Here is a 14,829-nt window from a genome sequence, read left to right on the forward strand (position 1 = left end):
GGAGCATGATTAATTTATTTATTGTTGGTATAAGGGATTTGACAATAGAAATGTACTTACTTTTATTTTTTTCCCCTTTCTGTTCAGGTTTATTTGAAAAGAGTTTCTTTGGAATGCAGAATATGTAGCTTTTATTACAAACAAATGATAACTTTTCTCTATAAAAAACGTAAGCCCAGGGCTGCTTGAAGCTCAGCCACCATCATGAAGGACACAGTAACTATCCAGACCAGGAAGTTCATGACCAACCGACTACTTCAGCGCAAACAAATGGTTATTGATGTCCTTCATCCTGGAAAGGCAACAGTACCTAAGACAGAAATTCGGGAAAAACTAGCCAAAATGTACAAGACCACACCAGATGTCATATTTGTATTTGGATTCAGAACCCATTTTGATGGTGGCAAGACAACTGGCTTTGGCATGATTTATGATTCCTTGGATTATGCAAAGAAAAATGAACCCAAACATAGACTTGCAAGACATGGTCTGTATGAGAAGAAAAAGACCTCAAGAAAACAGCGAAAAGAACGCAAGAACAGAATGAAGAAAGTCAGGGGGACTGCGAAAGCCAGTGTTGGTACTGGCAAAAAGTGAGCTGGAGATTGGACAACAGAAGGAGTAAAGATGCTGCAGTGGCTTTATCTGTGGTGATTGTGCAGATTTTTCATGAGAGGATTAATAAACTAAAAATGTTAAAAAAAAAAAAAAAAGGTAAGCCCAGAGGATAAAGAGACTTTTATGGATGCTGATATCTAGCAGTTATCTGACAGTGTGTTCCTTGCTATTCCCCAAATTTCCATTTTGCTGTGCTGTAGTATACACATACATTTGGCATGTAAGTCATTTACCCTGAGAAACAGTGTATGAATAAATAACATAGTAACATATATAAATAATATAAATAAATAGCATAGTAACAGATGTACAGATTTAAAGGATATTTAAATTGATTTTTGTCCTAATACCTTTGTTTTCTTCCCCAAATTCCCTCTAACATGGTATGTCATTCCACACAACCCAGTTTATTGCTATTATGGTTGCGTTGACACCACTGTTTTTCAGTCATTTGATATTTGTGGATAAACACTGAATATTTGTGAATACGTAAGGACATAGTTTATGTTTTCTAGGTCTTTAGTGATTCTTCTTTCTGACACCCTTTCTTTTTTAATAAAATAGAGCACGTTTATGGAAAAAAATCTTGGTTCATCAAATATCCATTCATGGTTTTATGGACTCTTAGTTGGCTTTTCTTTCACTCGACACTCAGGTTTATTTTGCTTTGTTTGAATTTTCCATTTATGTGACATTTGTGATATGTTGATCTGTTACTCAGAGGATGAAAGCAGATTTTCCAGGACTCCTAATTTCTGATCTATTTGGAAATCAAATAAGAGAGTGTCCCCATTCATTATAAATTGGCATAATCTTTTTTTTTAAGATTTTATTTATTTATTTTTATTTTAAAGAGAGAGACTGCAAGTGAGGGAAGGAGCAGAGAGAGAGGGAGAGAGAATCTCAAGTGGACTCCCTGTGGAGCGTGGAGCCCAACACTGGGCTCCATCCCAGGACCCTGAGTTCATGATCTGAGCTGAAATCAAGAGTCTGATGCTCAACCAACTGAGCCACCCAGACACCCCTATAGTCTTTTTTATAAAAAGAAAAGAAGGAAAGGTAGGAAGGAGGGAGGGAGGAAGGGGAAAGAAGAAAGAAAAGAAGGAGGGGAAAAAAAGGAAGGAGGGAAGAGTAAGATGGAAAAAGAGGTAGAATATTGTTAGTCTTAACTTTAAAGAAATAGGACTTTATATAAAACTGAAAAGGACTTTAGAAAAAATATAGCTTAGTGATTCCCAACTTCTTTGAGTATAAAGCCCTATTTTTAACATATGTATTTTTCCAGAACCCCACATACAAATATTCTCTCAACAAAATATTGTTAAATATGTGAACAAAAATTTTGTGAATTTAGTGACATTTAAAAATTCAGTTTTCGGGGCACCTGGGTGGCTCAGTGGTTAAAGCCGCTGCCTTCGGCTCAGGTCATGATCTCAGGGTCCTGGGATCGAGTCCCGCATCGGGCTCTCTGCTGGGCAGGGAGCCTGCTTCCTCCTCTCTCTCTGCCTGCCTCTCTGCCTACTTGTGATCTCTCTCTGTCAAATAAGTAAATAAAAAATCTTAAAAAAAAAAATTCAGTTTTCATCTATATACATTTGAAAAATTAGTGCATATATGCAGATAAGATTTATTCTGGCTGGAAATAATTTAGTACACATGAAGATTAAGATTTGAAAATTTGTGAAATAAGCATTTCTGGAGCAGAATGCCATCCGATCAGGAAGCACAAACTTCTCCAGCTCATTCTTTTTATATTTTGAAAGTGAAAACTAAAAATATGAGGAAACTTGCTCAAAATTAGATTAACTGAAAATTTAGGTTTATGGTTCTGACAGCTAAACCATTTTTCTGTATCACAATACTCAATGAAGACTTTGACTACTAAGTACCTAGATAATTCAGACCAGACCCTTGAAGTAAAGATGACTTTAGCGTATTCTTTTTTTTTTTCCTTTTGGTTTAATTATCTCACCTCTGTTTATATATAGACAAAATAAGTTTTGTTTATATATATATATATGTATATGTTGTGTTATTTATATAAGTTTTGTTAATATATATTAAGTCAAGATTCAGTAATTGAGCCAAGATTAAGAAGTATCGGTTCATGCTTGAATGATAGCCGTGGTATCCAATTGCATTGCTTTAAGTTAATACAGAAGCATTAAAAGGAAATTTTAACTTATGGAGTTGATATTTAGCTAGACATTCACATAAACTCATATGATTTTTCAGATCTGTTAAGATATACTTCTAGTAACTTAATTTTACAAATATTTTAACTCCTCACCTGAATGGTCAGAGCGTGTAACAGACTCAGTGGTTCCTCAATTTAAACTTCGAATGACCGGAAAGCATAATTTTGTAGTGTTTGTAATTCTTTATTATATTTATAACAGCACTATGAACATTGACACTTTCTTAGATAGCCCTGTCAAGGCTAAGACTTCTACTGGAATTATAAAGAAGAGTGGAACGGGCTCCTGAATGAGGTAGGTCATGCACTCTATAGCACAGACGTGTTTTGAAAAGAACAAATAAATCACAGGAGAGTTTGTCCAACTGCTCATTCTTGCCTTTGAGCCAATTACATGTGTGCACAGATGTCAAGGTGTCATTTCTGAAGAATAGGGAGGATAAGCCTTGGATTCAATGCTCTTTTCCTGGAAATGACAACTAACTGTTAATTTAGAAAAAAATAAACTGTTTTTGCCTAATGCTAAAATGGTTATGTTGTAAAGGTTTTATTAGTTCACTTTCAAATATTTATTTTATGACATCATGGCAATATTGTTGATAGTGTGCAGGAGACTTATCAACCATCATTAAATAAAGTGTAGTAGAATGAATAAATGGGTTAATATTGGACTTCAATAATATTTCAAATATATTAATTATAATAATTTTCAACGTTGTAATAAATCCTCTTTGTAGACCATTGCAATGCACTGAATGTTTGTGTCTCTCCTCCCCCAAATTCATATATTTAAATCCAAACTCACAAAGTGTGATGGTATTGGAAGACGGTGTCATTGGGAGGCATTATGTCCTGAGAGTGGAGCCCTCGTGAATGGGACTGTGCTCCCAGAGAGCTCTGTATTTTCCTTTTCATCATATAAGAATCTAACCAGAAGTTGGCAGTTTGCAACCCAGAAGAGGGCCCTCCCTGGAGCCCTACTGTGCTGGCACCCCGATCTCTGATTTCCAGCCTCGAGAACTTTAAGAAATAAAGTGCTGTTGTTGGTAAGTCACCTGGTGTATGATAGTTTATTATAGGAGCCTGCACTAAGACAACCCTATTTGTCATTTTTTGCTCTGAAACTCATCTGAATGAACACAGCTAGATGGTAGAGCCACTGTAGAGAGCTACCCCACTGGAATTCAGACTGTCTGTCCTTGAGGCTTATTAATGGACACAAGAAACAGGTGCTTACAGGGGACTGCAGACATTTTCAAGGGAGTAGAGACAGTGAAGGAATAAGTTGTATATTTGGGGCAGACAGATTCCATAGCCCCCTATTAAGGGGCCTGATGTCACTTTTGAAAACTTTGGATTCCAAATATTGTGATGTTTCAGAGCCTTGGGAGACTCAGTGGTTGAATCATGCTTGAGATTTCTTTGGGTCCACTCTGAGATTACCTTTCTATTTTGGGTAGAGAAGAGATACATTTTGGGGTTGTTGAGTCTGTGTTGAACTTTTTAGCTTACTCAGTCTGAAGTTCTTGTTTGATTTTTTTTTTTTTTTAACTGGGAAAAGAATCCTAACTTGCAACAGCCCTCTCCTGATGACCAGTTATGTGGTTTTATCACAACTTGGTTTCAGGGAATCTGGAGGCCAGACTCTATACATGTGCAAACCTTCCTCACATAACCTTCAGTTCTCTAGGTTGCCCTTCAGGGAACTCTTATCTCCTGATGGAATTGAAAGCGGTTCTTAAATTTCTGGGACGGAAACATGTTTGCTATAAGAAGGTCCCTTGTCTTTTATGATACCTTATGCATACTGAGGAAAAATAAAGTCATTTCTTAAAAAAGAATATATGAATGAGTATTTGTGGCTTTCTCCTAAATTCCAATAACTTCATATTTTTAAAATGGAATTTTGTTAAAAACTTTTAATTTATTTCTCTCACTTTGCCATATGAAAAAGAAATTATTGAAGGGAGATCTACCTTCCTCCCCCATGCACTCCAAAGAGAATATCAAGTTCCACTAAAAATCTATATTTATAACTACCCAAAATGTGCTCTCTGAATTTAACAATGATCCATCCAGATGTTTTCTCATGATGGAGAAACAAAAAAAGAAAAAAAGCCCATCTTGTTAGCCAATCCCTTTTAAAAACATCACATATAGAAAAACCTCTAATAATTTGTTGTATTGATAAGTCAGACAACTACTAGAATAACTGTTAAATTGCCTTAATTAATGGGAGCAGCCATGCTGAACTGATGTAATCCTAGCCTGAAGAGAAGAAACCATATTTTAGAAGTCTGTGCAACATATTGATTACTGTTATTTGGATTTTCCGGAGTACTAAAACCATGGAGCTCCCCCTTGCCAATAGTGGCAAGGCTTCGAGGACTGGCTGGCTGTTTAGGTATCTGAGCCATTTGGGATATTGGGGTGTACTAATATGTAGGAAATTATATCCAGTGCTTAATTTATAAACCACTGGTATTCCTTCCCCAATAGGGAACTTGTCATGACAGCTATGGACTCATGTGTATCTGGAAATAAGATGGCCACAAAAGAGAGAGGAGCTCCCAGTAAGAATCCCAGTTCTGCAGGCATCTGAGCACTTAGGTAACCAACTGTTGAGGATTATCATCCTCAACCTGGATTAAGGCTAGAGACTTCCTGCAAAAATACATAATTGCTCATTCCTCTAAGCTAACCATGACACAGCATGCAGAATTCCCCTGTAACATTCAGTATTGACACACAGTAAGTATTATATATTTTTTTCTTTTACATTTTTTTTTTCTTTAGTGGACTGTGAGCCCCTGGAACAACTCTCTGACCACAGCCACACCCAGTGAGCTTGGACATGATTTTCAGGGCTAGCTATAGATACCTTCATTGCTTTGAGGATTTATGTTTTCCTTCCATTCAAAAGCCCAGCAGTGACTGTTTCTTTTTTTTTTTTTTTTAAGATTTTTTATGTATTTATTTGACAGAGAGAGAGATCACAAGTAGGCAGAGAGGCAGGCAGAGAGAGAGAGAGGGAAGCAGGTTCACTGCTGAGCAGAGAGCCCGACGCGGGACTCGATCCCAGGACCCTGAGATCATGACCTGAGCCGAAGGCAGCGGCTTAAACCACTGAGCCACCCAGGTGCCCCCAGTGACTGTTTCTTTAGGACATCGAGCTAGTGGTGAAACTCACAGGATCCATACCCTCTATAAAATTTATTAATTGCTCATTGCCCTGAAATAAATTAGTAATTTAATGGTAATACAAGGAAAAATTTTGTGGAAATATTTGTGGAAAAATATTGTGGAATTCTGCTTCCCTGAGTAGGCTGGACTCTGTAATCCTTCAAGTCTAAGTGCTAGAGTTCTTATTCTGCAAGGCTTGTTCTTACTGTAGCAGGATTTACCTTCTTTTCCCCCAAGAAAACGGCCCAATAAATGTTCAGTGTGAACTTGTGGCTTGTGAAAACCAAAGACAGGGGGGAGTTCTAGGAAAATGTGCCATCCATTAAAACCAAGTCAAATTATGGAAAAGCATCTTTGTAGGTTTTAGAATGCTTTATTTCTAATAGAAACCATAGATCACACATAGATGATTGCAAAGAAATACATATATTTACATCCAGGAAATTCCCAAGTATTCAGAATATTTGTGTTCATGGTTTTCTCTGGAGCTGCATTCTGAGATTGAAATCAGTTGGGAAAACCGTGCCTCAAATATTCTCTTCAATTTGCTTCTGTGGCAGTTTAGTCAAACAACCTGCTTGGAAGTAATCTATTTGCAGAACCTAGGTGGGGAAAAACCTGCCACATCCTATAATTCACTGAGCAGGTTTTGGCTCCCACTTCGCCAATCTATCTTGAATACTGGCTAGTGCTCTGCATCTAGCAATACATATGATCAAGCAATTTAGCACAAAAAGAGAAAGGCCCCACAACTTGGCATCCCTGTGGACATTAATCTTTGAGAAAACCAAATGGATCCAACTTTTGCCAGAGTTTAATAGCAAAGCTGTCACATTTTACATAAATGAGCATCAGGTCTTTAGCGAACCGAAAGAGAGGACCAGGAGAAGCGGAGGGAGGGGGTGGAGCTGCTGACTGCAGTCTTTTCAAAGCGGCTCCAATTTTTAGGGGAGGGGCCAGGATGCGTCCCATAGCAGGAGAGAAGAAGTAGTTAAAAATTATTGCTAGCAAGGGGCAGGAACCTCGGGATGTGGGTATATAAGACCGCGCCCCTGGGCAGAGCTGCTGTTGCTGCTGCTGCTGCCGCGGTGAGAGCCAGGACTAGCCACACGGGCCTAGCCCCTCACTAGCCAGAGGCCCCTGAGAGGAGCAAAGGGGTCGGACGGGGTCCAGCCCGGGGTTCCTGCTTCACCTCTGGGGCAGACACGGACCCTCTAACTTCTGTTTCCTCTCCTTTAACGCGCACCGGCGGGGTGGTGCGCTCTAGTTCAGCACACAAGCGCGCGGCAAGGGCGCACCCGGCTCGGCTCCAGGTCCTGCCAAAGGCGATGAGTGCCGGGCCCTGGCCAGCTGGGTTCCAGCGGCGGAAGTAGGGTCCCCCGAGGCAGGGAGGCTCAGAGGTTAGAGCTCCAGCTGCGCGGCGGGCAGAGGTCGTCTTCGCTCCACGCACACCTGCTGCTGTCGCTGAGCCGCGATGAGCCGCTTGGTCTCACTGCTGCTGGGCGCCGCGCTGCTCTGCGGCCACGGAGTTCTCTGCCGCCGGGTGGTCAGCGGTGAGTCAGGGGGCTGCCCGCCGAGCGGCCAAGCAGGGAGAGGGGACCGTGGGGTGCGCGGACAAGGGCGGTGCGTGACCGTCTGTTCTGGGGTCAAGGCTCTCCAGGAGCTTGAAAACCTAAGCGGAGTGGGGGGTCGGGAGGAGCCGGGGGCGTGGCAGGGAAGGGACTAGATTGTGGTCAGCTTTCTTCCATGCCCTGCAAAAACACGCGCAAAGAAAAGTTTAAATTTGGGGGGAGTGCCTGGTTCAGTAACTGCAAAGCGAGCTCTGCTACAGCGTTTTCCAAGACTAATTTTCATCTCTTTGTAAGAGAGTAGGCCACCCAGCAGGGCTTGGCACCTGCCAAAGGGGTGGGGTACCATGGAGCAGGCAGAGGAAACCCAGAGCTTCAAGAACCGCTGCAGAAATGCCAGCCGCTGTTGGCCTGTCTTGACTTCAGTCAGCGCACTGTGTTCAGTCGGATGATTTCTGAGACCAGAGCTGCTCTTTGTGGGTGGCTCTCAGACTCCTGGGCGTGCATGCGGCCTTTGTTCTCGGGGAGGGCTGACAAAGAACAGGGGACTTACTGGTCATTGTGTGTAGATGCCTTTCCTTTGCACACCTTATTCCAAGTTGGGGACTTTTCAGAAAAGGAAGTCCGGTCGAGTTGGGCTGAGGTGTACATGGTAATGGCCACAGGTTCGTGCACACAGTAGGTGCCCAATTAGGTGGACCGAGTACATGCCAGGGAAGTGGATCAGAATTGGCAAGCTTCCAAGCATTTGCTCTGATTTTTCTTTTTCTTCGACTTTTACTGTTCTATCGTTGAGCAATTTATGTCCCATTCACCATCCCTTACTTTTGGGGAGGGTCTCTTAAACACCCACCCACACACACACACACAGAAAGATTCTCAAAAACTTAGGATGAATGAATTGTGCCTTACATGAAAATTGAGTATAACAATCCCTATTGAAATTTCTTGCAATGTTAATTAAAGTGTTTCAATGAATATTTGTTGAATGTATGTGGGCAAGTGTTTTAAGTGTGAACTCTTTTTTTAATGTAAAAAGCACAAATTCCTTTTCGCATTCCGTTCATCAGTATAACAGGTGTCACTAGAGGTAAGGATAGATGAGAGATGACATCAATTTAATCCATAGTGAAGCCAGACCTTTAGAAACTGGCACATTAAGCTTAATTGTTGCTGATCTTCCCCTCAGCAATATGTGATGTTCTACATCTTGAGACCATAATTCTTCAGTGTCTAGTTATCAATCACTCACCACTGACTTTTTGGCCCTCTGGAGACATTGGAATTAAATACATGGTGAACTGTCATTTGGACATGCATGCTGCTTACATGTGGGGGGCAGGGAGAGAAAACCAGGTTCATTATATTGATAAATTGAAAACTTTACAGTACCCAGTTAGGATGTTACAGGAACCATATATTAGATCCCTTTCCCCTTAATATAGCTTTTGAAGAAAAAGTTCACTATATAGACGCGAGTGTTTGAATTGCATATTTGACTGCTTTTGTGTTTATGAGAATTACTTTTACAAATGATTGAGCAGCAGAGACCAAGCTTTTAGCATATGGTGTGTTTTTAGAAATACTTCATTGCCTTAAGTAGTATCCTTTTGGTATATTCTTGTTTGTATGCCATAAACTTTGCAAGAGAGAAGAAAAATATGTAAAATAAAAACAGAACTTAAAAAATTGTCGATGAAAAGGTTTTTATGGTATTCTATTATTGCATAAATTGTTGCAAACCTTTTGTTGTGTTTTCCTGTGACATATTTATAGGCATCTTGTAGATGACATCTGGAAAATTTCTAATTAACTGAACATGATATATTTGATTTAGCATAAATGATGATGTTTACTTGATAGCAAAACAATTACTTAGTTATGTTTTTCTTATGAATTATTTAATTGCCCTTGGCCATAAAAATTCACATTAAAATTTAACCATTGTAAGTTTGTGATTTTATTCTTTGAAGACAATTAAAAAATATTTTAGCCACAATATGAGTACAGAGAGTCTAAAACATGACATGTTGGAAGTAGTAGGTCTAATGTCTAACAGATCAGTGTTAAGTTGTGTGGTGCATCAACTTTTTCCTGCCACTGGGGACCAAAATTCTACTCAAGTATCTGTCAAATGAAATAAGCTCTTTGGGGCTGTTATTAGGAACATACTTGTAATATATGGAACATATCAGTGTAATTTATATTTAGTGTACCAAAATAATTACTTTCTCCAGAAAAAAGACAGGAGCCCACAAAATAACTCTTTATAGAAATTTTCTTCATTTTAGTACTTTAAAACATGCGTAAGATATTTCCCATACTTTTAAATACATCACTGTTTTAAAAGTTGAGAAACAAAACTATTTTCACAAGAAATAGGAAAGCATTTTTACAGGTTAGTAGTCATGTTTATTTTGATGTGTAAGTATGTAGTAAAATATATAACCATGAGAGTAATTTAATATATTAGAGTATATAATGAAAAAATATTTAATGAATTTATGAGTCAATGTTGGAATTACTTTTAGGATCTCAGATTTGTACTGTTTTACTGACCACAGATATGTAGAGAATATTTGTGGGGAGTAAAATCATTTAATTCCGTGACTTGACTGGTAGATTATGACAGATTTAGGACAAAAGTAAGAGGATTTTACTTATGGGGACATGGATACCTATGAAGAGTTCAGGAGTGTCTGGGAGGCTCGTTGGGTAGGTTTCCAACTTGGTTTGGGCTCAGGTTTCTGAGTCACGGCATCTGTGCTAAGCATGAAGCTGACTTGAGATTCTCTCCCTCCACTCCCCCGCTCTGTCACCTCTCTCCTTCTCTCTCTTAATAAATAAATAAATCTTAAAAAAAAAAAAACAAAAAAGAGAGAACTGTTCAAAATTCAGGCTTTTAAGGTAGAAAGATATGTCTGAAGAACATGTGGGTATTTTTAAACATTTGAGGTGTTTTTGAAATAATATGTGTGTGTTATGTTTTTTACTCTTGCTTTTTCTTTTTAGTGGATGCAACAGTGATCCCCAACCTGTTATACAGTAAAAGGGCACTAAGTGTTTTGTGTGGTACCTCCAAATTTCTGCAGAAAATATTAATATGTATTAATTTGAATTGGAATTGGCCTGCATTTTATTTAGGAGCCTAGGGGATTTAGACACATCTCTTCTGTTGTATAGCTGCCACAGAATTATGCAAATCCATGGGTTGTAACCAGTAGCTTTAGGTTATTGTAATAGCAAGGGAGATAGAAAAAAATCTGCTGAGCATATCCCATCCTGTGGTACTATTCCATGACATCATCAAAAGCATAAAGTGATGACAGTGCAATTTTCAAAGATGCAATTACTTTAAGTATCTCTTGGGCAGGAAAGGAACAAATTAATCTTATTACTAGTCATTTAATAAATTACACATCTATCATAGCCATTACTCCTTAACTGCTATTTTTCATTTTATAGTTTTGTTTTGAGAACTCTTCTGCCTGAGGATGGCAATAACTATTACAATAATGTTAAAAATGAGGTGGTATTGTATAAAGAGGTCCAGAGTGGAAATCCAGCTATTGTTCACACTAACAATTTTAACTTTTTATAACAGCTTTCTGTGCTGGGCACTTTGCATACAGGTGGATGAACGTACACAATTGGCAGGCGCTCTTGTAACATATTACTGGTAATAGAACAGCCCTGACGACTTGAATCCTGTTGCACTCCTTGTAATTGGGAAAAAACTCATTTGGGGTTTGCTTTATTTAGAAGATGTAAGGGCTGGATGAAAAAAAAATACTTAAGCCTAGATATGGTTTGAAAATCTGAGATAGATGTTGCAATATTAATCCTGTGTCTAAATGTTCAATAATAGAAAACCCAAAATCTGCTTAGAAAAACAAACTCTCAATGCATAAGCCCTTGCACATATCAGAAGTGGTAATCAATAACAGATCAATGTTAATAATTTAAGATAGAAAATATGAATAAGGTATATGTTCATCAATCTCTTTATTTCATGAAATATTTTGCTTTAGAAAAAATATTACATTTGTCTAGGGAGGCAGCATAGACATCTGGGTGAAGGTGTGGACTATGGGGCCAGAGAGACTGGCTTCTAAACCCTGACTACTGTGTTGTGTGAATCTGGCAAAATATCTAACTTTTAAAAATAGGATGGGAGCTACATGATGCGACCTACAGCACAGGACTGTTGGAGGGTGAAGGGGTTTGAACAGATTTGTGCAGACTGGGTCCTGCGCAGGGAGTTTGTGCCAAGAAGCTGAGAGGGAGCTCAGCGTGCAGGTTCTGTGCCTGGAACTAAGGCCACCTAGAAGAAAACAACTTTTTCTTGCTGAGCAGCCTATATTGCCAGGAGAACACATCTTTTCCTAATTTACCCAAAGGTGTGGCTGGTGCTAGCAGTGAGACCCTCCATGCTTAACTATTCATAAATGTCTGGCCATTATTATTACAATATATACAATAAAATACAAAAGAAGTTCTTTAAAACTCCTTTTTAGGTGAGAAAACCAGGAAAGTTTTAAGTAATGCCCCCACGCATACCCACAATTCAAGTATAGCTCGAATTCGCAGCAGCTCTTTTTGATTGAATGCTTTAACTTTTGAGTCACACAGTCACTTGGTTTACCATTTGCTATTTAGATCCCAATTTTTAAATATGCAGATTTTAAAAAATGAGTTCCATTCCCTTCTCAAAGCTTGTGGTATTTCCCAGTAGGACTTGCAGTTGCCACCACCATCCACAAAATGACCCAGGACTACAGTTTCGAGTTTATGAATGCAAGAAAATAGATTCTAACACCCTTGTACTAGCACATTATGCATTTAATTGCACTATAAAATCTCTGTTACAAAAGTGAAAACTTATTATAACAAAACTTTTTTTTTTAATAAAAAAATCACCTTAGGTTGGTGGCTATTGAACACTTTAAGGAACACACTGTTTGAAAGTATTTCATTTTAGTTTAGAAGTGCTGGCATTATATCAGAGATCATGGCACAGTGTATAATGTTGGATCAACCTATTTAGTAATGTGATTTGGGAAAGAGTAAGAATGATGAAAAACCAATTATTTTGTGGGATTTTGGTAAAATGTCCAAAGCTCAGTCAATCAGGTTGGAGAAGACTTATCATGTAGATTCTCTTTCATACAACTTTTTTTTTTCTTTTTGTAACTAAAAGTAATCATGATTGGACCATAGAAATTCATAAAATATCTTCTATACTTTTATTAAAAATTATGACATAAATTCAATACTCAATAATATATGCTTGGAGCATAAGGTATAAGAAAAATGTTATTACTTTGCTCACAGAGGACTCAGCTGTCAGAAAGTTAATAAATATAAGCAAAATAAAACTGAATCATAGATCCTTTCTATTCGGGAAGAAAAAAGTAAACGCCATAATACTATGAGTTTGGCCTCACTTTTATATCAATGCCAAAAGCATTTACTGCCAATATTTAGTTCTAAAGGACAAAACCATCTATTCATGGGAATAGTAGAATAGAAGAATCTTAGCAGTGACAGTGATAGGAATGTTTATGTTGTATGCATGTGTGTATAGTATTAATAGGTATAGAATCCTAGATGGAAATCCTAGGTGACAATTAGTAAATTGTTAGTATGAAGCTTGCCTTAGTGTAATAAACACTGTTGCATGGTTATCTGAACATTTATCTAAATATGTTATGGTTAGCAGAGGGTGGATGGACGTAGATGTAGTAGGTGAATTTTCGAATTCCTATTGTTCAAAATAGTCAATGGAAGATTTTATCTGAATGAAACATTTAAAGATCAGAGAAAAGGAATTTCCCTATGTGATCTCATAGAATGAGAAGAGAGATAGTCGTAACGGTTCTCTAGGAAGATTAGTCTTTACAGAAGTGGGAAAAGTGGCTTCCAGAAGATCTGTATTAATGGAACTTTTCTGGGAATTAGGGCAACATTTGTTTCCCAGCTGTTGGAGTTCCCCTGCCATGACAGCCAAATTTCTATCCGCTGAAATGGTGGGGAGCATTCAGCAGCTCCTTTTGCTTGATTTTGCTACTGCTTGGACAACATTTGCACAAAAGGCGGTAGTTGGGAGTGAAATAGAAATGGATGTCAAGAAATCCACAGTGTCAGCTTTAACTGACTGTATATGAATGGTAATAAAACTGGGCCAGGTATCTGTGATTTTTGAACAGCCTTGCTAGAGCTGAACTGCTAGTGACCTTTCAGTTTAAAATCTGAGGACACAACTGATATTCAGCAGATACTTTGGAGTTAATATCTACCTGTTCTAGTGGTAATTGGCCCCTATTTGGATTCCCTGACTATTCCTCTGCTTTGCAGTCACTGGGGTCTCTACCCCCTCCCCCATGACCCTGGACCACTTCTTCACCCACAGCCAAGGTGAGAATGACTGTCACAGAAAGTGCCATGGTCAGCTAGCATCTAGGACTCATGCACGCTTTTTAACTACTTTAAATAGAATCCCTGCCTTAGGTTTTCCTCTTAGTATTATTTCTTCTTAGTATTATTTCTCTGTAGACTCACATAACAGTGTTAGGAATTTCCACATTACATTAAAATTCTCTTAAACATTTCATTCAAAATGCTACTTAATTTTATAAATGAGTTCATTCCTGTTACTATTTCAGTGTCCTCACTGTAAAGAAATCTGTGTAGTGTTTATTTTTTAACTTATCAAAGAGAATACGCAGAGACTTTTAGCATCTAAATTATATAAAGGCACCTCTGAATGAGTGCTGGCCTTGGTATATATAAACAATTTTTACTCATTGAAGTTTCTGGTTAATTTATTTATTTTTTTTTTCATTTTATTTATTTTTTCAGCGTAACAGTATTCATTCTTTTTGCACAACACCCAGTGCTCCATGCAAAACGTGCCCTCCCCATTACCCACCACCTGTTCCCCCAACCTCCCACCCCTGACCCTTCAGAACCTGGTTAATTTATTTTTTAAATGGGCTCCTTTTTAACATCTTGCAAAACAATCTTGTTGGACAAGTTTAATATTTCAGAAGTGTTGGAGGAAAATCCAAGTCTGAGAGTCCTTAGAATGAAAAACTGAGCCTGTTGAAGACTCAAGGGAATGCAGTTGAGATATATTTTGAGACAGAAATATGTAAAGACTGTAGAAGAAGAAAGTGTAAACAGCTTGCTTTAAAAACGCAGGCATAGAACTCACTGGGCTTAACGGCATTTTTAGAATATTATCAGGAACAACCATTTTAA

General features: G+C 38.4%; 2 protein-coding genes across 4 annotated transcripts in view; both read left to right on the plus strand.

Moving 5' to 3' along the window:
- Positions 1-202: 202 nt before the first annotated feature.
- LOC123940215 (40S ribosomal protein S24-like) lies at positions 203-707 on the plus strand. Its single transcript, XM_046002770.1, has one exon. It carries the CDS (start codon positions 205-207, stop codon positions 595-597), a length of 393 nt encoding a protein of 130 aa, XP_045858726.1. The 5' UTR covers positions 203-204; the 3' UTR covers positions 598-707.
- Positions 708-7,172: 6,465 nt separating this feature from the next.
- The window catches only part of CHODL (chondrolectin), a 29,587-nt gene continuing 21,930 nt past the window's right edge, over positions 7,173-14,829 (plus strand). For all 3 annotated transcript variants that reach the window (XM_046003931.1, XM_046003932.1, XM_046003933.1), the window contains exon 1: positions 7,173-7,551. In XM_046003931.1, the coding sequence (XP_045859887.1) occupies positions 7,473-7,551 (79 nt within the window). In that variant the 5' untranslated portion in view covers positions 7,173-7,472. The remainder of the gene's footprint in view (positions 7,552-14,829) is intronic.

This window comes from Meles meles, chromosome 4 (genome assembly GCF_922984935.1).
Source record: "Meles meles chromosome 4, mMelMel3.1 paternal haplotype, whole genome shotgun sequence".
Taxonomy (NCBI): Eukaryota; Metazoa; Chordata; class Mammalia; order Carnivora; family Mustelidae; genus Meles; species Meles meles.